Source organism: Bufo gargarizans, chromosome 3 (assembly GCF_014858855.1).
Source record: "Bufo gargarizans isolate SCDJY-AF-19 chromosome 3, ASM1485885v1, whole genome shotgun sequence".
In the NCBI taxonomy this organism is placed as follows: domain Eukaryota; kingdom Metazoa; phylum Chordata; class Amphibia; order Anura; family Bufonidae; genus Bufo; species Bufo gargarizans.
In genome coordinates, this window is record NC_058082.1 from 215,009,469 (window position 1) to 215,030,880 (window position 21,412).

General features: G+C 42.1%; 1 protein-coding gene across 1 annotated transcript in view; it reads left to right on the forward strand.

Annotated features, from left to right (window-relative positions):
- Positions 1–306: 306 nt before the first annotated feature.
- The window catches only part of LOC122933158 (interleukin-18 receptor accessory protein-like), a 48,120-nt gene continuing 27,014 nt past the window's right edge, over positions 307–21,412 (forward strand). Inside the window, exons 1-7 of the mRNA XM_044287978.1 lie at positions 307–499; positions 2,568–2,820; positions 7,138–7,303; positions 14,046–14,223; positions 18,635–18,703; positions 19,925–20,048; positions 20,501–20,658. Coding sequence (XP_044143913.1) covers positions 418–499; positions 2,568–2,820; positions 7,138–7,303; positions 14,046–14,223; positions 18,635–18,703; positions 19,925–20,048; positions 20,501–20,658 — 1,030 coding nt within the window. The 5' untranslated portion in view covers positions 307–417. The remainder of the gene's footprint in view (positions 500–2,567; positions 2,821–7,137; positions 7,304–14,045; positions 14,224–18,634; positions 18,704–19,924; positions 20,049–20,500; positions 20,659–21,412) is intronic.

Consider the following 21,412-nt stretch of genomic DNA (forward strand, 5'->3'; position numbering starts at 1 on the left):
AAGAACAAAAACAAACTGAACACGGGACATACAGATGTGCCCTTCCTTACTTCTGCCCTTGGCTCCAGATAACGTTTTTACATTGCGCTGTTGAGCATTGTAAATTATGCTTAATTTTTTTTTTTAAAAGCTCATCATCTTGCGCCATTCATCTTGTGACATCTCGATCCAAGGGAAAAGGTAAGCAAGGACACTACTAGTACATAAGCTCCACACCCTTTCTCTGAAGACATGTTGAAACGCGTCATCATGTGTCAACTACGGGAATGAAGGCAGATTCATTTCCTTTGTTGAAACCTCCTTAGAGGCGTCTGCTGTAAGAAGAAGGAAATATTTTTGCTTCTTGTGTCCATTTTCTTCTCTGACATGCAACACATGCTGAAATATGTTTTCCTGTATAGACATTATATGTAAAGCATGATTAGCAAGGTCTGGCTAAACCTGACTCTTCTCTTCTGCTTTGTACGGCACTCCTCTTTAGAGAAAGATGGTGTATCAGGTAAGAACAATTCTTAAAGACGTTCTCAAGATGACATCTCGTCAGTGACACTTTACCTTGAAATGTTAGTTCATTTCCAATGGAGTGGAGAAAATATGGATGTTGTTGTAGTTTTTGTACACAAGATAAGTTTAGTTCTATATTGCATGTGAAAAGTAATAACTGGATACTATGTACATTATTGTAAGTTAGCATGAACATGTTCAGGCTATGTTTTCACATGTTTACTGCACAGGGACATAAGTTGAAGCTGCAGGTCTGTAAAGTTAGGCTACGTCTACACGACGACATTTGTCGCGCGACAATAAGTCGCGTGACAGATAGGGCACAACTACACTACAACATTTGTCGCGCGACATTTTGTTGCACCAATGTCGTGCGACAATTTTTATAATGGCAGTCTATGGTGTCGCACTGCAACATGCAACATGCTGCGACTGTGATGCAACAGTCGCAGAAAAATCTATTTTGAATGGATTTTCTGCGACTGTCGCGTCGCAGTCGCAGCATGTTGCATGTTGCAGTGCGACACCATAGACTGCCATTATAAAAATTGTCGCGCGACATTAGTGCGACAAATGTTGTCATGTAGACGTAGCCTAAAAGTTGTAACATGACCACCTACTATGTCATGCCAGTGACAGTCCTGGTGTATGCTTGTAGGACAGACCAAAAATTGTGTTCCTCAGTCATCACGGACCAGGCGCGACAGCAACCTTCTTCATACTGTAGTTATACCCCTCTTTACATTGTGTTACAGTACGTTTTATTAGTAGCAGTATTATCATTAGTATGGACTAGAGATGAGTGAAGTTTTGGAAAATTCAATTCAGCTGCTTTGCCGAATTTACGAAAAAAATTTACGTAGTTATGAATTACTTTGTCACGAAGCGCATTTTTTGTTGTTGCAAGAAGTGGGTGCATTGACAGGGAGCTGCGATAGCGCCGCTCCCCATCATTGTACCTTGCAGATCCCGCGTTCATACATGATCGCGGCATCTATGAGTAATAATACAGTGTAAAATAAAAAAAAAAATATATTAAATCATACTTACCACCTCCATTTGCTCGCAACGGGCTGGCCACTGCAATCTTGCTTTAGGATCTTGCACGGGCCGAGGTGACGTAATCACGCCGGCTTGCGTGTTGACGTCATACTTCCTCACCCACGGTATTTTAGCCAAGATCTTCAATCAAGATGGCGGTGGCTAGCCCGTTGTAAGCAAATGGAGGAGGTAAGTATGTTTTTTTTATAGTTTTTTTTACCCTATTTCAGGTTAAATCGATTCGCTACCACGAAGCACAAGGAAATTTGGCTTTGCTCATCTCTAGTATAGAAGTTGATGTTGACTGTGTAAATTGTGTGACGATCCTGTTAAGAGTTTTTGTTATCCTTGTTCTGCAATAATAATACAGGGTCAGGTTAGTTATTACTGATATTCTTCCTTGATGTACAGTATGCACAAAGAACAAGACAAAATAGGCGTACAGAAATTCAGCACAAATAACTAGCGCTTTACCCAATCTTGGAACTTTAGACTCAGGGTTGAATGTCTATTAGCACAAAAACAGCACTACCTTGCACGTATCTCCCGAGTAGGCAGTCACTATTACTACAAAGAACAAAATTGTCAAAATATATGCCAATCTCTTATATGAAACAGTTTTTGGCACAGTGTACAGGAAGTAATTCCCTATATACAAAGCAGAGGACCTGCTGACAGGTGCCCTTTATAGTTTGCTATGGAAACCCTGCCCCCTTGAGACAGTGTGTGTAATTTTCCAGGAATAGAGATCCACTGTGCTCCAACCCATAACCTCTGCCCCAAAAAACTTTATAATTGCACACAAAATTAATCTCCTCATGAGCTGTTTTGATTGATTCTGGATTTTGATTATAGAAACATTTTAGGCTGAATTAGCACCTTAAGAATCCCATTACTGTGCACTTCCTCTTATGTTCTACCATGAGGAAATATCCTTTGTCATGTATATAACTCGGGTAATGTGCTCTGTCTCTCATGACAAGGTTTTTCATTCTCTTTTGTGATGATTCTCCAATTTTTAGATTGTATAGACGAAGAACCACGCTATCAATATGTAGTATTTTCTGGAGAGACTGCATACTTTCAGTGTAATACATCATCCTCTAATCCACCTGTAAAACGTGAAGAAAACATTAAGTGGTTCTTACAAAAACCTGACCGAAGTCTTGAAGAAGTGAAAAGTGGAAAGAACTTCAATGTTATTAATGGCAAAAATAAAACTATCCTTGAGATATCCCCATTGGAAAGAAAACACTCAGGGACATACATATGTAGGTAAGTGACTTAAGTATGACAGTTTTAATGAGAAGCAATTTGTGTAACAGTAACTCTTCTGTGTGACCACCACATATGGGGAACTACCCACCAGACCAGTTGCTTTGAGATGCATTGACCTAGTTTTCTAGTCATCACAATTTTCCAGCGCGAGTGCAAAACATTGTAATGCGTTTTGCATGCGCGTGAGAAAAATCGCGCATGTTTGGTACCCAAACCCGAACTTCTTCACAGAAGTTCGGGCTTGGGATCAGTGTTCTGTAGATTGTATTATTTTCACTTATAACATGGTTATAAGGGAAAATAATAGCATTCTGAATACAGAATGCATAGTATAATAGTGCTGGAGGGGTTAAAAAAAAAACAAAAAACACTGGCCACCAATGAATTTAATACTGGGGAGGGAGGGGGGGGGGCCGCACTGGCCACCAATGAATTTAATACTGGGGAGGGAGGGGGGCCGCACTGGCCACCAATAAATTTAAAACTGGGGAGGGAGGGGGGTCTGCCCCTCTGCTGCCTGGCTGCACCCGATCAGGGTGCGGCACCTGAGGGTTTAATTGTGCGGATCACAGCCCCCTGTAAGAGATCGGGTGCTGCTAGGCAGCAGGGGGCAGTCATGTACACAGTTCTTAGTATATTCTAACTTATTCTAACTTGAAGCATCCCCATCACTATGGAAAAGCCTCTGTGTTAGAATATACTGTCGGAGTTTTCACGATCTAACTCAAATCCGATGGTATATTCTAACATAGAGGCATTCCCATGGTGATGGGGACGCTTTAAGTTAAAATATACCATCGGATTGGAGAAAACTCAGATCCGATGGTATATTAATTGGGACTCCTGACTTTACATTGAAAGTCAATGGGGGACGGATCCGTTTGCAATTGCAAAGTGTCAACGTCAAACGGATCCGTCCCCATTGACTTGCATTGTAAGTCAGGACGGATCTGTTTGGCTCCGCACGGCCAGGCGGACACCAAAACGCTGAAAGCTGCGTTTTGGTGTCCGCCTCCAGAGCGGAATGGAGGTGGAACGGAGCCAAACTGATGCATTCTGAACGGATCCGCATCCATTCAGAATGCATTGGGGATGAACGGATCAGTTCGGGGCCCCTTGTGAGAGCCCTCAAACGGATCTCACAAGCGGAACCCCAAATGCAAGTGTGAAAGTAGCCTAACAATAGCAACATCAACATTAGTTACAATAAAATAAAATAAAAGGTTAAATTAGAACTCAAAAGTGCAAACAATGCCATGTAAACAGGTATGTCATAGTATAAAGTGGCTATTGCATATTTTAATAACAGGATTTATATGTAAGACATGGGCATGGGTGTGAGACATGCTATTGTATTTGCACTGAGGAGAGCAAAAACAATAGCCTGTCTCACACCTCAAGCCTGGTCCACTGAGCATTTACATATAAATTCTGGTATACAGGTCCTTTTCAAAAAATTAGCATATTGTGATAAAGTTCATTATTTTCTGTAATGTACTGATAAACATTAGACTTTCATATATTTTAGATTCATTACACACCAACTGAAGTAGTTCAAGCCTTTTATTGTTTTAATATTGATGATTTTGGCATACAGCTCATGAAAACCCAAATTTCCTATCTCAAAAAATTAGCATATTTCATCCGACCAATAAAATAAAAGTATTTTTAATACAAAAAAAAGTCAACCTTCAAATAATTATGTTCAGTTATGCACTCAATACTTGGTCGGGAATCCTTTTGCAGAAATGACTGCTTCAATGCGGCGTGGCATGGAGGCAATCAGCCTGTGGCACTGCTGAGGTGTTATGGAGGCCCAGGATGCTTCGATAGCGGCCTTAAGCTCATCCAGAGTGTTGGGTCTTGCGTCTCTCAACTTTCTCTTCCCAATATCCCACAGATTCTCTATGGGGTTCAGGTCAGGAGAGTTGGCAGGCCAATAGAGCACAGTAATACCATGGTCAGTAAACCATTTACCAGTGGTTTTGGCACTGTGAGCAGGTGCCAGGTCGTGCTGAAAAATATAATCTTCATCTCCATAAAGCTTTTCAGCAGATGGAAGCATTAAGTGCTCCAAAATCTCCTGATAGCGGCTGCATTGACCCTGCCCTTGATAAAACACAGTGGACCAACACCAGCAGCTGACATGGCACCCCAGACCATCACTGACTGTGGGTACTTGACACTGGACTTCAGGCATTTTGGCATTTCCCTCTCCTCAGTCTTCCTCCAGACTCTAGCACCTTGATTTCCGAATGACATGCAACAGTCCAGTGCTGCTTCTCTGTAGCCCAGGTCAGGCGCTTCTGCCGCTGTTTCTGGTTCAAAAGTGGCTTGACCTGGGGAATGCAGCACCTGTAGCCCATTTCCTGCACACGCCTGTACACGGTGGCTCTGGATGTTTCTACTCCAGACTCAGTCCACTGCTTCCGCAGGTCCCCGAAGGTCTGGAATCGGTCCTTCTCCACAATCTTCCTCAGGGTCCGGTCACCTCTTCTCGTTGTGCAGCGTTTTCTGCCACACTTTTTCTTTCCCACAGACTTCCCACTGAGGTGCCTTGATACAGCACTCTGGGAACAGCCTATTCGTTCAGAAATGTCTTTCTGTGTCTTACCCTCTTGTTCGAGGGTGTCAATGATGGCCTTCTGGACAGCAGTCAGGTCGGCAGTCTTACCCATGATTGCGGTTTGGAGTAATGAACCAGGCTGGGAGTTTTTAAAAGCCTCAGGAATCTTTTGCAAGTGTTTAGAGTTAATTAGTTGATTCAGATGATTAGGTTAATAGCTCGTTTAGAGAACCTTTTCATGATATGCTAATTCTTTGAGATAGGAAATTTGGGTTTTCATGAACTGTATGCCAAAATCATCAATATTAAAACAATAAAAGGCTTGAACTACTTCAGTTGGTGTGTAAAAAATCTAAAATATATGAAAGTCTAATGTTTATGAGTACATTTCAGAAAATAATGAACTTTATCACAATATGCTAATTTTTTGAGAAGGACCTGTATACTAGTTGTATACTATGACATATCAGTTTATATGCCACTGTTCTCAATTTTACTGTATATCTCTTTTTAACGTGTGAGTGTCTGGTTGGGGGGTTGAAGCCCTTCAAATCAATTCACTAGATTTTATTTATCAGCTCTGAAATAAATATGGATGTAAACATCAGTAAAGCCTACCCCATATTAACAGGATGACCTAATTATAATAATTTTACCTGTCCTTTAAACTGAATTGTTGACAGACACATCAGTTTCATGGTCCAGAGTCTTCTCTTTAGTCTCACCTAACGCCCATGGGGTTCATAGAGGGACTACAGCCCCATATACCCTTGCACAAACTCTAGAAGCACCATGTTTTGCAGTTGTTTCCACTCCAGTCAATGTGATCAAAGATTTTGTGGTGTTGCGTTTTCAGTGCTTTAATTTGTTGTTTACCTGAGCTTGTGTTCGGATAACAGTACGGTCACTTAAACTCGTTATTTGGTCGTAGACAATTGAACCTCTTCAAGTTCCTTGAATCTGTTTCACTATTTCAGCATTGGCCCTTACAGAAAGAAGTATGAAAATCTACTCTTCTCTCCAGTTAGCCATTGTCTTGTAGTTCCAGTGGTTCTTTCAGTCCCCGGCACATGACACACACATCATCAACACACACCCACTGTTGTCTTGCAGAACATTTACTGCTGACTTAGGCATTAACTGGAGTTTCTACTAGGGCAGTAGGGGGAAAAGGTCTAGGTAAAATTCAGGCCAGATATTGCAGATCTTTGGGTTCACACATACACCAGGGCGGACTGGAAATTTAAAGTAGCTCTGGAAAAAAAGTGGCCTGATGTTGTGGGGGGGGGGTCCAAATTGACAGAAGGCAGGGCCAATATAAATAGGTAGAGCCAACATAGGTAGGCAGGACTATCAATACTGTAGTGCCGCACAAAATACTGCCCCAGCAAAACTAAATACAGAATGCGGCATCACATATTGACATCCCCATAAGAGCATTCAACTCTACCACTGTCCTGAAGACTGCAATACGGTTGAATGCAGTAAGGTACTTTTTTTTTGCCAGCCAGCTGCAAAAAGTACCAGACGCTCCCAGCATTAATTACTGCTAAGAGCAGCAGGTCGCTATGTACCCGACCAGAGGCCATGAGGAGGGTTTGGGCTGCCCTCTGGGCTTTGGCAGACTGAGGAATTTCCCTGTAGGGTCTAGGCCCAGTCTGCCCCTGCTCCAGTCCATTTCTGAGTGACCTTGTATCTGTGAAAGGGGCTTCAATTACAATTTTTTTTTTTCTGCTTTGTTAATACAGAATGGAAAATCACTGCATGAAAATGATAGTACACGTCAAAGAAGAAAGCTGTCCAAAATATGGCCCTAAAAGTCTATTTCTTAGAAATACAGGTGCAGTGTCTGTGTCATGCCCATCACTAAACTGTCACCAAGGAAACAATATAACAAACGTGACATGGTATAAGGTGAGTTGCATTTGCTTATCATATACAGTGCTTTCCAAAAGTATTCACCCCCTTGACTTTTTTCATATTTTGTTACATTACAGCGTTAAAGAGGACCTTTCACCTGAAAATGCAAGTTAAACTTAAGATATACCCTTACTTGCCGGCCCCCGGTGATGCTTATTCAGTTCTTCATTTTGCACTCAGTGCCCCCATTTGTCTGCGATGCCCCCCGCAATATTTCCCGCCTTCTATGCTAATGAGCCATTCTGCTCAACTGGCCTGCAAAAGTTCTCCCGGGCGTCTCTTTCTTCTCCCTGGCACGGAGCGCATCCAATCAGCGCGCTCTGCTCTTAGCCAGGGAGAAGAAGCTCCAGTTCTCGCGAGATTTGCGAGAACTGGAGCGATTTCATCCATCCTGAGCCGCCGCCTCCAACACTGCTCCAATGCTTGCCGCGGGAATCCAAGATGGCGCCGGCTCAGGATGGATGAAATCGCTCCAGTTCTCGCGAATCTTGCGAGAACTGGAGCTTCTTCTCCCTTGTTAAGAGTGGAGTGCGCTGATTGTATGCGCTTCGTGCCAGGGAGAAGAAAGACAAGCCCCGGGAGAGCTTTTGCAGGTCCACCCAGTTGAGCCAAATGGCTCATTAGCATAGAAGGAGGGAAATATTGCAGGGGCACCGCGGACAAATGGGGGCACTGAGTGAAAAATGAAGAACTGAAAAAGCACCACCGGGGGCCGGCAAGTAAGGGTATATCTTTAGTTTAACTTGCATTTTCAGGTGAAAGGTCCTCTTTAAGTTCAATGTTTTGTTAATCTGAATTTTATGTGATGGATCAGAACACAAAAGTATAAGTTGGTGAAGTGAAATTAGAAAAATATATAAATAAAACTATTGTTTAGAAATAGAAAACAGAAAATTGGCACGTGTGTATGTATTCATCCCCTTTGTTAGGAAGCCCATAAAAAGCTCACATAATTAGTGATATGATGCCTACCTGTGTGCAATCTAAGTGTCACATGATCTGTCATTACATATACACACCTTTTTTGAAAGGCTCTAGAGGCTGCAACACCTAAGAAAGGGGCCCCACTAACCAAACACTGCCCTGAAGACCAAGGAACTCTCCAAACAAGTAAGGGACAATGTTGAGAAGTAAAAGTCAGGGTTAGGTTATAAAGGAGCACCATCAAATCTATCATAACCAAATGGAAAGAACATGGCACAACAGCAAACCTGCCAAGAGATGGCATTAATCATAGAGGCAGCACAGAGACCTAAGGTAACCCTGGAGGAGCTACAGAGTTCCACAGCAGAGACTGGAGTAGCTGTACATAGAACAACAATAAGCAGTACACTCCATAGAGTAGGGCTTTATGGCAGAGTGGCCAGAAGAAAGCTATTACTTTCAGCAAAAAACAAAACGGCACGTTGTGAGTTTGCGAAAAGGCATGTGAGAGACTCACAAAATGTATGGAGGATGGTGCTCTGGTCTGATGACACTAAAATTGAACTTTTCGGCCATCAAAGAAAATGCTATGTCTGGCACAAATGCAACACATCACATCACCCAAAGAACACCATCCCCACAGTGAAACATGGTGGTGGCTGCATCATTCTGTGGGGATGTTTTTCAGCAGCCGGGACTGGGAAACTGGTCAGAGTTGAGGGAAAGATGGATGGTGCTAAACACAGGGATATTCTTGAGCAAAACCTGTACCAGGACAATGACCCCAAACACACTGCTAAAGCAACACTTGAGTGGTTTAAGGGGAAACATGTAAATGTGTTGGAATGGCCTAGTTAAAGCCCAGATCTCAATCCAATAGAAAATTTGTGGTCAGACTTAAAGATTGCTGTTCACAAGCGCAAACCATCCAACTTGAAGGAGCTGGAGAAGTTTTGCAAGGAGGAATGGGCTAAAAATCCCAGTGGTAAGATGTGGCAAGCTCATAGAGACTTATCCAAAGCGACTTGGAGCTGTGATTGTCGCAAAAAGTTGGCTCTACAAAGTATTGACTTTAGGGGGATGAATAGTTATGCACATTGACTTTTTCTGTTATTTTGTCCTATTTGTTGTTTGCTTCACAATAAAGAAAAAATTATAAATTCTGTAAATTTAATGATGCAAATCCTCAAACAATCCATGTTAATTCCAGGTTGTGAAGCACCAAAATACGGAAAAAGTCAAGGGGGTGAATACTTTTGCAAGGTACTGTGTAAATATATACTGTATATATATATATATCTACACACACACACATATATATATAGTATACATACACTGATGAGCAAAAGGGTAACAGTTATGAACTTTCAGGCTCCATACTGTATGTCATCATCCTCTACAGCTTCCAACGTGAGACTACCATCATTTTATAGACAATCATCTTGACTATCTCATACATAAATTGAACTTGCAACTATTTAGCATATGATCATTTATGCAGATTCTTGTCATGTAACTGAATAATTACTGTTTTGCTCCTAAAATTCTAGATTTTAATTTTTTTATTTTTTTTGTAGTTTGTAAATCTTCCTTTGGCTTTCAACACTGCTTGAGATCCTACTGAGCATATTCTCGATCAGATTCAAGCTTAGCTGGACCAAAATCTGTTCCCAGGTCTTGTACATGTTCCCAATGTTGGTGCATACTGGCTGACTCACTTGGATACAAATACAAGCTTTTTCTTCAACTCTACCCACAAGTGTTTGATTGAGTTGAGGTCTGTCCTCTGTGGGGGCCAATCTAGCACCTTTACTTCATTGTCATTGAACCATTTATTCACCAATCTCGACATATGCTTTGGGTCGTTGTCCTGCTGGAACACTATGTCGTCCTTTTCATACCCATAGAACTCAACTGTACGAAGTAACTTGTCTTGTAGGATACTGACTAGAGATGAGCGAATCGAAGTTGATGAAGTGGAATTAGATCCGAATTTCAGGATTTTTTTTCCCTAAAATGGCTGCTGCATGTGTTAGTCATAGAAAAATGTTTATAGCAGCACAACGAAAAAATTAAACCTTTATTGTGGTGGTGCCAGCCGTGTTGAGAGCCAGTCTGAAGATCCCCCTTAAATGCCTTGTATATGTCAAAAAACCGCAGCACTCGCTTGTCTTCAATTATGCAGGATTGCAATGTTGCTTGAGAAAGACCGTGGCGGTCGAAACATCGCATTTTTGTTGGTGAATAAATCCTGCATAATTGAAGGTAAGCGAGTGCTGCGTTTTTTTTTACATATATGCTGCACGTATTAGGACATGGAGCAAAGAACTCTGAGAACGAAGGATCATCCACAATGTCATGCATGTAGCCAATCAGCACCCAGCCAGCCCCTGTGATGTCACAGCCCTATAAATAGCCTCAGCCATTTTGGATTCTGCCATTTTCCAGTGTACTTAGTGTAGGGAGAGACGTTAGCAGGCGCTAGAGACAGTGCTAGGAAAGACTTAATTGTGCTGAAAAAATGATTTACAAGTTTGGGGAAAGGATGGGGAGGCATTATCTACGCTATAAAAGGAGAACAGGGTGTAATAGGAGAGTGTACAGCCTGGGTAATAGGAGCGATTCTATAACACATTGCTGAACTAATTGGGGATCAAAATTTGTGTTATACTGCTGCTTTCAGGTTGATTGCACTATATGATACATCACTAATTCCAGCAAACCTTGCTTGTGATTGGGGTGCAAGTTCTGTGTGATGCAGCCATTTACGGGGTGTATTAATAGGAAAGATACGTACGTCCAATTTGGTGTTCTGCGTTGATTTTACATTGTTTTACTTTTTTATGGGGGGGGGGGGTGTGTAATAATAAGAAAAAAAAAGGGAAAAAATATATTATTTGCCGTTCAGTGGTGAAGTTACATTGTACTATAGCCATTTACGTGGTGCATAAAAAGGAAATATATGTATGTCCCATTAGCCATTCTGCGGTGAATTGTGATTGTTATATTTCTTTTTTTGGGGTGTAGAAATAGGAAAAAGAATACGCCTTAATTGCCGTTCTGCGCTGAAGTTACATTGTACTACAGCCATTTATGGGGTGTATTGAAGGGAAATAAACCTACTTCCTATTATCTGTTCTTCAGTGAATTGCGATTGTTATTTTTTTAGGGGGGGAGTTTAATAATCAGACAAAAAATAATTTGCTGTTAATTGCCGTTCAGTGGTGAAGTAGCACTGTACTACAGCCTTTTTGGGAGGTATTATTTTAATTTAATTATTTTATTATACAGTATGTCAGACAGACAGGTGATAGGCCCTTCAAAGGGAATGGGCAGTGATCAAAATGTTTCTTTTGCAGGCAGCAGAAGAAGGGGGGGGGGGGGGTGGCAGTAGGAATCACAGTGAGAGGCCTGAGCTCCTAGTGTCATCTAGCGGTCGTGTCTTGACCAGCAACCCAGCAGTGCTTGAATGGTTGACTCAGTCTTTGACTTTGTCCTTTGTCGCAAGTGAAATCAGACACCCCCAGCCAAGGGTTGGTGAGTTCCTCTGACACAACGCTTAGTTGGCATGGCCTGGGAGCAGGCCCTGTGGCCCCACCTGTCCTGAACCTTCCTCTGTAATTTTCAGTTCCCTCAGCGTGAGAAGTATTATATGCTGTAGGCTCGGCTCCACTTTTCAGCGAGGACGAGCTACTAGAAGACAGTCAGCAACTACTGTTCTGGAGGAGACATCCACAGAAGACACGCAAAGATTCCATTCACGTGTCATCTCTGTTTGGGATCCACTCCTGTTTTTTTTGGGCTTTAGCAATACTGATGGATTACTGACCAAATGCTGACTGATTGAAGGCGGATGCTCAATAAACAGGATCTATTTTTTGGGGGGTTATTGTTCTGACGGATCAGAGGAAGGGCAAAATAATCAGTGACGTCAACACAAACTTACTGCTGACACCCTCTCCACTCTGTCAGGGGGGCTCTTCTTGTATAAGCGTTTAATAGAACAGGTTCTGTAGACATCTATGTGGAATCAGCTGACGATGATGTAAAAGTAGTGCGGTCTCACGCTACAGTAGGATCTTGGGCATCTGCATGGTTCTTTATACCTGCCTGTCGAATCTTTTCGGAAAATTCAGCGAACCGACCAAATAGAATTTTTGAGAAATTCGCTCATCTCTAATACTAGAGATATATGTATAGCTCAGCATTGAGACCACCATCGATCCTGGTCAAGTATCCAACACCTTTGGCTGTGAAACAACCCTGTATCATCAGGCTTCCTCCACCGAACTTGACAGTTACTTCAATCTCTCAATCTGTTAGCCACCTTTTCCCTTGTTTCTTCCAGGCCCATTTGTACCCATCAGAGCCCGGTCTATTGACTTTTTCTCATCTCTCCAAATCACACGTTTCCAAACTTCTACTGTTAATACTTTTTTGTATACTCAAGTCAACGCTTCTTATGATGATATTGAAGTCGAGGCTTCTTCACCTTTTTTCGGGCCACCATTCCAGACTTTTGTAATGAGCGTTGCACGGTGCTTGCATGGATGTCTGTGATCTCACTGTTACGAAGTAACCGAGCCTCATCCACTGCAGTGTTTTTCTCACCAGAACTGATGGACTGTGTGATGAGCCAATTTGTTGACACCTCTTGGCTTTGGACTGGATGGATGGACTTCATTTCATATTCTCACATGGCATTCACATGATGCAGTTTGGAAATTTTCTTGGCCGAGATACCTCTATCGATGAGCTGGATGATGCTGTTTCTTTTTTCTTGGGAAATCTTCTTCATGGCTGCTCCTGGATTTAAACCAGTGACCTTTCGCTTAGGAATAAACCTAATCACATACTGAGCTATTAGGGAATGTGAGAACAGGGTGTAATTTGTAATATAAAAGAAGAAAAAGATTGTCCCACCACCAGGAACAAAACAGTAACAATGCAGTTACATGACAAGAATCTGCATAACTAATTATATGCTAAATAGTTGCAAGTCCAATTTATGTAAGAGATAGCCAATATGATTGCCTATAAAATGATGGTAGGCTCATGTTGGAAGCTGTAGTGGATGGCGAGATATGGAGCCTGAAAGTCAAAAGTTCAAAACATTGTTACCCTTTTGCTTGTCAGTGTATATAGATACACATATATAGATACATATACATTAAAGAGGACCTTTCATTACAATAAAAAATCTAAACTAAGTATGCTGACATGGAGAGTGGCGCCCAGGGATCTCCCTGCACTTACTATAATCCCTAGGCCCTGCTCCATTCTCCCGATATTGGTTGCGGTATCTTAAGATTTTCAGCTCAACCGGGAGGAGCCTGCTCTTGTTCTCCTGGGCGTCTCCTTCTCCCAGGCTGTAGCGCTGGCCAGCTCATAGCCTGAGAGTTTTTTTTCTCCCAGGCTATGAGCTGAGTGCTGCGATTGGCCAGCACTCCAGCCTGGGAGAAGGAGATGCCCAGGAGAACAAGAGCAGACTCCTCCCAGTTGAGCCAAAAATCTGAAGATACCGGAGCCTATATTGATTCGTTACCACGAAGCACAAGGAAATTCAGCTTCACAGCCGAATTTTTCCTGAAATTCGGATCGAAGTCCATTTTGTGAACTTCGATTCACACAACACTAACTACTAGTATTATGCTTGCACTTTACATGTTTCAAGAACCATATTATCTGTGAAGAATAAATTCTCCAACTTACATAAAAAATGTAATATGTAAAATCTGAGAAACAATAACTTCTTGCTCCTGTAGTATTGCCTGTTTATATATTTTAGAATGACTTAAAATTTTTATTTCAGACTACATTTTTAGAACCTGTGGAATCTCCATACCGTTTCACTTTGAAGATAATTAATAATGACGTCCAGTTTTCAGAGATCTATGTAGAAGATGCTGGAATTTACACCTGTGATTATGCTGTAAACATGAGAGGAGAGGAATTGATAATGAGAGCAACCATTCAGGTTTCAGTTGATGGCAAGTATTCATCTGTAACTGTTCTGTCTTCATACACGTTCACACAGTGTGCAATCAGACATTCAGCATAAACCATTGCTGTCTTCCAAATGAGAGGACTATTCTATGTAGTCTAACTTGTTTATTGGTCAACAGGTTTGTTTGATTAGCAAAACAGAATTGTTTGGTAAAACTACAAGAATACAAATAGCATGTATAAGTATTAAGCATGGATAGCATGTACTATAACATTTGCATAACAGTGAAGCATATGGTAAAATGGCTGCCTAACATAGGACTATATGTCTAACTAGCAGTAGTAACTAGTGATGAGCGGCAGGGGCTATATTCTAATTTGCGATATTTCACGAATATTTGGTAGAATATTCGTCATATATTTACGAATTCGAGATTATTTTCTTGTTTGTGAAAAATCTGCAATAAACTAATAATCTTTGAGAGTAGTGCAATATATTAAATAGACACATCATATTGGGCTTTTGTAACCTATAATCATGTTTCCAGAAAGCACTTCTGTTTAACTGGATAATGATATCACCGGTTTTACTATCTGCAGCAACCATATACGTTGAAATGTGGAAAAAGCCCCAGAAGGCCATCCTCATGGGAAATTCACTTTAAAAGTGTTGTCCAGGATTTTCATACTGATGGCATATACACAGGCAAGGCCGGTTTGAGACAAAGTATAACCCTGGGAAAAATTGAAAGTGGGGCCCCAAATCCTGAAATATTGGACTAGCAGTCTGACAGAATTTTGTAGGCACGAACAGCTTAGTGTAGAATGCCACATTATCTCTCTTTAGCCTTTCCACTGTAAACTACTGATCCTGCAGCCTCTTTGGGTATGTTCACACATGGTATTTTCTGTGCTTAAAAAACCTAATGCAGAATTGGCTTCAGTTTTTTTTGGATGTGTTTTTTTTCTGACTAATATTTATAAAACACTTTTTGATGCATTTTTGGCATGGATTTTTATTCCCTCCCATTTTCAATGGGAATTCTGGACATGGACTCCGCATTATGAATGGCCAGGGCACTTCTATTTTTCCATGGTGCAGTTTATAAAACCACAAGCTGTCCCATCCAGGCCCCTGAAGTGAAGGGAGTGCACAATGTGCATGCATGGTCATCCTCCATTATGCTATAAGTGTTCTGATAATAGCTGATCACTGGCAATTCCATAGCAGTGAATGGAGATAATGCTGCGCATGCACATTGTTATGGGGATCTGTGAAAGGTGCGGACCCATTCATTTTCAATGGGGCCGGAATGTGCTGTCCGCATTTGCGGATCTGCACTTCCGGATCCACAATTCCGTTCCGCAAAAAAATAGAACGTCCTCATTTTCTATGAGAGTGCCGGCGATGTGCAGTCCGCAAAATGTGGAACGCACATTTCCGGTGTCCGTGTTTTGAGAATCCGAAATTCGCAAAACACATACGGATGTGTGAATGGACCCTTATGGGGGACCTGTGGATGACGCACTGTTATGGTCCATTTACACGTCTGCAAAATAGGTCTGCATCCCACTGTTGTGGAGAATCTATGGATGACACTGTTATGGTACCTGTGGATGATACACTATTATGGGGGATTTGGGTTGTTGCGGGTATTGAATTATCGATACCCAATCAATACTTTTGTACTGGTATCGATTTGATACCGGGATTTGACATTTACCGATACTAAGCTGCACTACTGCACAACCTAGTATCAGAGAACATGGCGCACGCTGTTCTCAGCGCGCTCCATGTTCTTCTCAGCAGCACAGGTGAGAAAGAGTCACTCTCTCCCTACTTCCTGTGCCGCTGCTGCCTCTGCCACCAATGGGAAGAGAGGGGCGGAGGAGGGGAGGTGCTGTGGCCACTGCGCCGCCAATGATGATCACTAAACCATTAATATAAATACAGGAGGCGGATGCCGGCGGCAGAATCTGATAGCCAGCGCCCGACCTCTATGACAGGGCGCTGCGATCCGCGGCAGTTAACCCCTCAGGTGCGGTGTCATAGAGGTCGGGTGCCGGCTATGTGATTCTGCCGCCGGCACCCGCCACCTGCATTTGTATTAAAAGGTTACTTATCTTCATTGGTGGGGCAGTGAGCCCCCCAACCTCCCAGTATTATAATCATTGGTGGCAGTGCCAAAATATTAAGTTTAAATCCCCCCCTTTCCCAATTTTACATATAAAATGTATAAACAATAAATAAATAAACATATTACCACGGCCAAAAAAGTGTGAACTATTAAAATATAAAAAATATCTCCTATGCTGTGAATGGCGTGTGATTCGCCATCTTTTAGTCACATTGTCCCCCCAATAAATAGGATCGGACTGTTCGTTTATGGGCCAGACGTTCTATAAAATGCGGAATGCATGCTGCTTTTTTGGTGTTTTTTTTTCTTTTGCGTGGTATTGAATGGTATAGAGTATCTCAATACTTTTTTATGGTATCGAAAGCGAATCAAAATTTTGGTATCGCAACAACCCTACTGATGATGATACACTGTTATGGGCATCTGTGGAGGACACACTGTTATGAGGGATTTGTGGAGAGCACACTGTTATGGAGGGCTTGTGGAGGACACACTTATGGGGGATCTGTGGAGAACACACTGTTATGGGGGACCTGTGGAGAACACACTGTTATGAGGGATCTGTGGAGAACACACTGTTATGAGGGATCTGTGGAGAACACACTGTTATGAGGGATCTGTGGAGAACACACTGTTATGAGGGATCTGTGGAGAACACACTGTTATGGGGGATCTGTGGAGAACACACTGTTATGGGGGATCTGTGGAGAACACACTTATGGGGGATCTGTGGAGAACACAATGTTATGGGGATCTGTGGAGAACACTGTTAAGGGGTATCTGGCTGTGATATTACAGATTCCTTTATTTTATTAGCAGTTCTGGTCTGCTCCCAAGTACTGAAAAAAAAAAAAACAATCACTGCTAATTTTAACTCAGGTTCTTAATCTATACTCCAACGCCCCCCATTAACAATGTAGACCACCTAAACAATGTGGTCTTCATTAGTTTAACTAGAGCCTTCTATGGCCCAGACAGCCATGTGGCAATTGAACACAGCAAGGCCACGTCACAAGGACCACACGAGCATACCGTTTGGTTGTGCCCCGGAGTCACACGGAGCCCACAGGACACAAGCAGCTCACACAGAGGCACAGGGAGCTCACACAGTGGGGTCACACTGGGAGGGGTGGGGGGGTGGGGTGGAGGGGGGGCACAGGAGGGGGCACAGGGAGCGCACAGGGAGCACACAGGAGGGGGCACAGGGACCACACAGGAGGGGGCACAGGGGAAACACAGAGCTGACAGTGGGAACTCACAGGTCAGTGACCATCAGTAGTTGAGGGCAGTGCAGGGCTGCTACATTGAGAGTGTGACCCCAGCAGCCCTGAACCCCCTCCACAGACACTGCTGCATGCTTCTTACTAGATGGACTTACCAGGTGCTTTAATAGGAGGGTCTTGGGAGTTCCTGCAGTCCAGCAGCTGAGGTCAGAGCCTGTGGGTTGAACACAGCAGAAGGCCCACTCATCCTAGTCTGACGTTTGGGCCTTGTAGCCTGGAGCAAGTGCAGGCAAATGGGGGGGGGGAGCAATGTTAGCCCCGCCCACACAGAACATCCTGATGCTGGTCTGTGGCATGAGGATTGTGGATAATTCTGGCCTGTCACCAGGGGCCCTGGGCAATTGCCCTGTTTGCCCCCCCTAATGCCGGTCCTGTACACAGGACACCCTATAATCAGCTGTCGCCTTGTAGCTGTGGTGCGAAAACCACATAGCTCTATCCATTGTGTCATTGATGGAGCTGGTACCGGCAGTCCTGCTCCCACTGTACCCTGCAACATCCACTACACATTGGATGGAGCTACATAGTTCCGACGCCGACTTCCAGTGCCGGAACTGCAAGGAAACAGCTGATTGACAGTGGTGCAGGGTATCAGATCTGATATTGATAGCCTATGCTCAGCATAAGCTACCAAGATCCTGGACAACCCCTTTAATGCAACAATGGAACCATATTAGACATGTATGTTATTAAGAGACGCAAGTGCTAGCATAGTTTTCTGGTATAATGTGTTGGTCTGCCAGTTACACCCCTCCTCCTCTTGCCCATGGCCCATCTACATTTAAAAATGTTTACGTTTTATTTTAGAAAAGTGGTGAACGTGGTGTAAAAGTCCCCCATTTTGGAGCAAAATTGGACTTGTGCCAAAATATGCTATTTTTCTATGTCAGAAAACTGGTGTAGGAATCTTCCCATATAGTTTAAAAAATGAAGGAAGTAAATAGATTAGAATTTGTTCAATTGCCTATTACTGTTTTTATAGGATAAACAAGGTCCTCGTGCAGTACTGTATGTATCCTTTTTTTTTTTTGCAGTTGCAGATACACAAGACCCCCCAAAAATATTGGGTCCTTCCAATGGGACAGAAATAGAAGCTGAACTTGGTAAGATTTTTACTGGTGTTACAGATGAGGAGAGTTTTCGCAGGGGTATTATACTATTACTATTTAATGTATTCATTCAATTGAGCCTTGTCACTTTGTACATGGTATCCAATTTTCCAGCAGGAGATGCTGAGCAGATTACTATATCATTTTTTTTCTTTATCAGTATAAAGGTCCATTCACACGACCATATTTTGGGTCCACGTCCAATCCACATTTTATGCAGATTGCACGCTGACCTATTAATTTCTTTGGTACTGCAATAAATGCGGACAGCACACGGATGTCATCTGTGCGCTGTCTGTATCCATGTCCACTCCGCAAATTATAGGACATCTTCTATGCAAAGTGGATACGGTCATGTGAATGTACCTAACTTAAACCCCTGCTCTTTCTATGTTTAGGAGTCCAGTGGGTGGTCTCAATCACTGATTGGCAGCCTTGCCTATATGAGCATGCATACAGAGATGGCTGTCAATCACGATTAGGACCACTCACAGGACCCTGCATACAAACAGCATTACAAAACATCAGGATTACAGCCTACTCCTGTTTCCAGTGCTCTCATGCATTCTCAAGGCCTTCCTAATACTGGAAAGCAGATTGCTGCTAATATTGAGTGTCATGGATATTCATTCTTTCCATCATCTGTGACTTTTACTACATATGCCGATGAGCCCACAGGGGTACAAGTGAATCCCCCGGTGGGCCCCTAGCCTTCCTGCACAAGTGGCACATAACACAGGAGATTTACTGAACTACCTACATATATTCAATGTACAGCACCTCAACCAGCCTATGTTCATATAAAAAACTTGATAAATTATTAAAGAAACTCCCCAGTTTATTATTATAGACACGATCAGAGCTGAGATGACTTCTAGGTATAGAGGAAAGCTACCAGTGTCCTCTTCTCTCCAGGACCTACCTCTCAAAGTTTCTGCAGGGGCCCGCATATTCAATCATCTGGCAGCATCTTGCTGTTGTGTGAGCAAGTAATATTTGAATGTATCCCGAAAATAAATTTCTCTGGTGGGCCCTAGGCACCCCAGTCCAACACTGCCGATGAGCACCGCTATAGCGTACATCAGTTGACTCATGAAAGATCTCATAAAGTAATGCTGAGGCTCTATGCGCACTTTACTAGGTCAGGACACTGCTGACTCACTTCTCTTGTTTTGTGGATTAATTGGACATTGAGTATATATTTTTTCTTTTCAGGAAAACCCATCGAATTAACTTGTCGATTTTTTTTTGGATATGAAAGATATTTGAATCCAGTAAGGACATGGACAGTTCTGAAACCTGAATTTAAAGAGGAACGTTTTGAAGGACGTGAACATTGGTAAGAGAAAATCTGTCTATAAAATATGTTACTTGTAGCATTGTTCAGCTGGTAGATTCCAAAGGGCTTTTTACACTGGTAATTGATCATCACCCAGTGACCAGGTGTCCAGCCATCAAATGTGTCGGCAGCACATCTCCATGTGCAAAAAGGGATGTGCTGCTGGAAATAATTTAACTGTATTATTATGTATTAAACTGTTAACTATCTAAATAACACTTGGATGCAATTAATTATACCCCAAGTCAGTAGATGCACTGTAAAAGATGGCTATGTTGAGGACAGAAATGACAGCATTTGGCAAATTTAGACTCATTTCTCAGACCTAAACGAAGAGCAACCTAGTGCCTTAGAACCGGAAAGAAGGGACAATTACAGCATTTATATTGTAGGCTTTAAACCCTAAACTCTAACTTTGATGTATTGGTGATCACTTTTTATTTTGTTTCTAGTTTAAATATTAGCAACGGTCTGAAAGGATATGAATGCCTCATTACGAAGACTTTGGAGAGGGTAACAAATAATGATCTAGAGACAATATTTCAATGTTCTGCTCAGAATGCAGTGGGAAATGTTACAACTACATTCAAGCTGTCCAGAAGAGAAACAGGTAAAATCCAGGGTAATATCATGATGAAATATCAAGAATTGTGCTTATTTTTAGTTAGAATTACAAACCCAAACTTTGCAGATATTCCCCAAGTCTGGTGTACTGCAATTTCTTGTTATAGTCACCTAGTGAGACTTAAATAAAGTTAAAAAAATGTATGTATTCACACACACACATATATATATATATATATATATATATATATATATATACAGAACAGACCAAAAGTTTGGACACACCTTTTCATTCAAAGAGTTTTCTTTATTTTCATGACTATGAAAATTGTAGATTTACACTCAAGGCATCAAAACTATAAATTAACACATGTGGAATTATATACATAACAAAAAAGTGTGAAACAACTGAAAATATGTCATATTCTAGGTTCTTCAAAGTAGCCACCTTTTGCTTTGATTACTGCTTTGAACACTCTTGGCATTCTCTTGATGAGCTTCAAGAGGTAGTCACCTGAAATGGTTTTCACTTCACAGGTGTGCCCTGTCAGGTTTAATAAGTGGGATTTCTTGCCTTATAAATGGGGTTGGGACCATCAGTTGCGTTGTGGAGAAGTCAGGTGGATACACAGCTGATAGTCCTACTGAATAGACTAGAATTTGTATTATGGCAAGAAAAAAGTAGCTAAGTAAAGAAAAACGAGTGGCCATCATTACTTTAAGAAAGTCAGTCCGAAAAATTGGGAAAACTTTGAAAGTGTCCCCAAGTGCAGTCACAAAAACCATCAAGCGCTACAAAG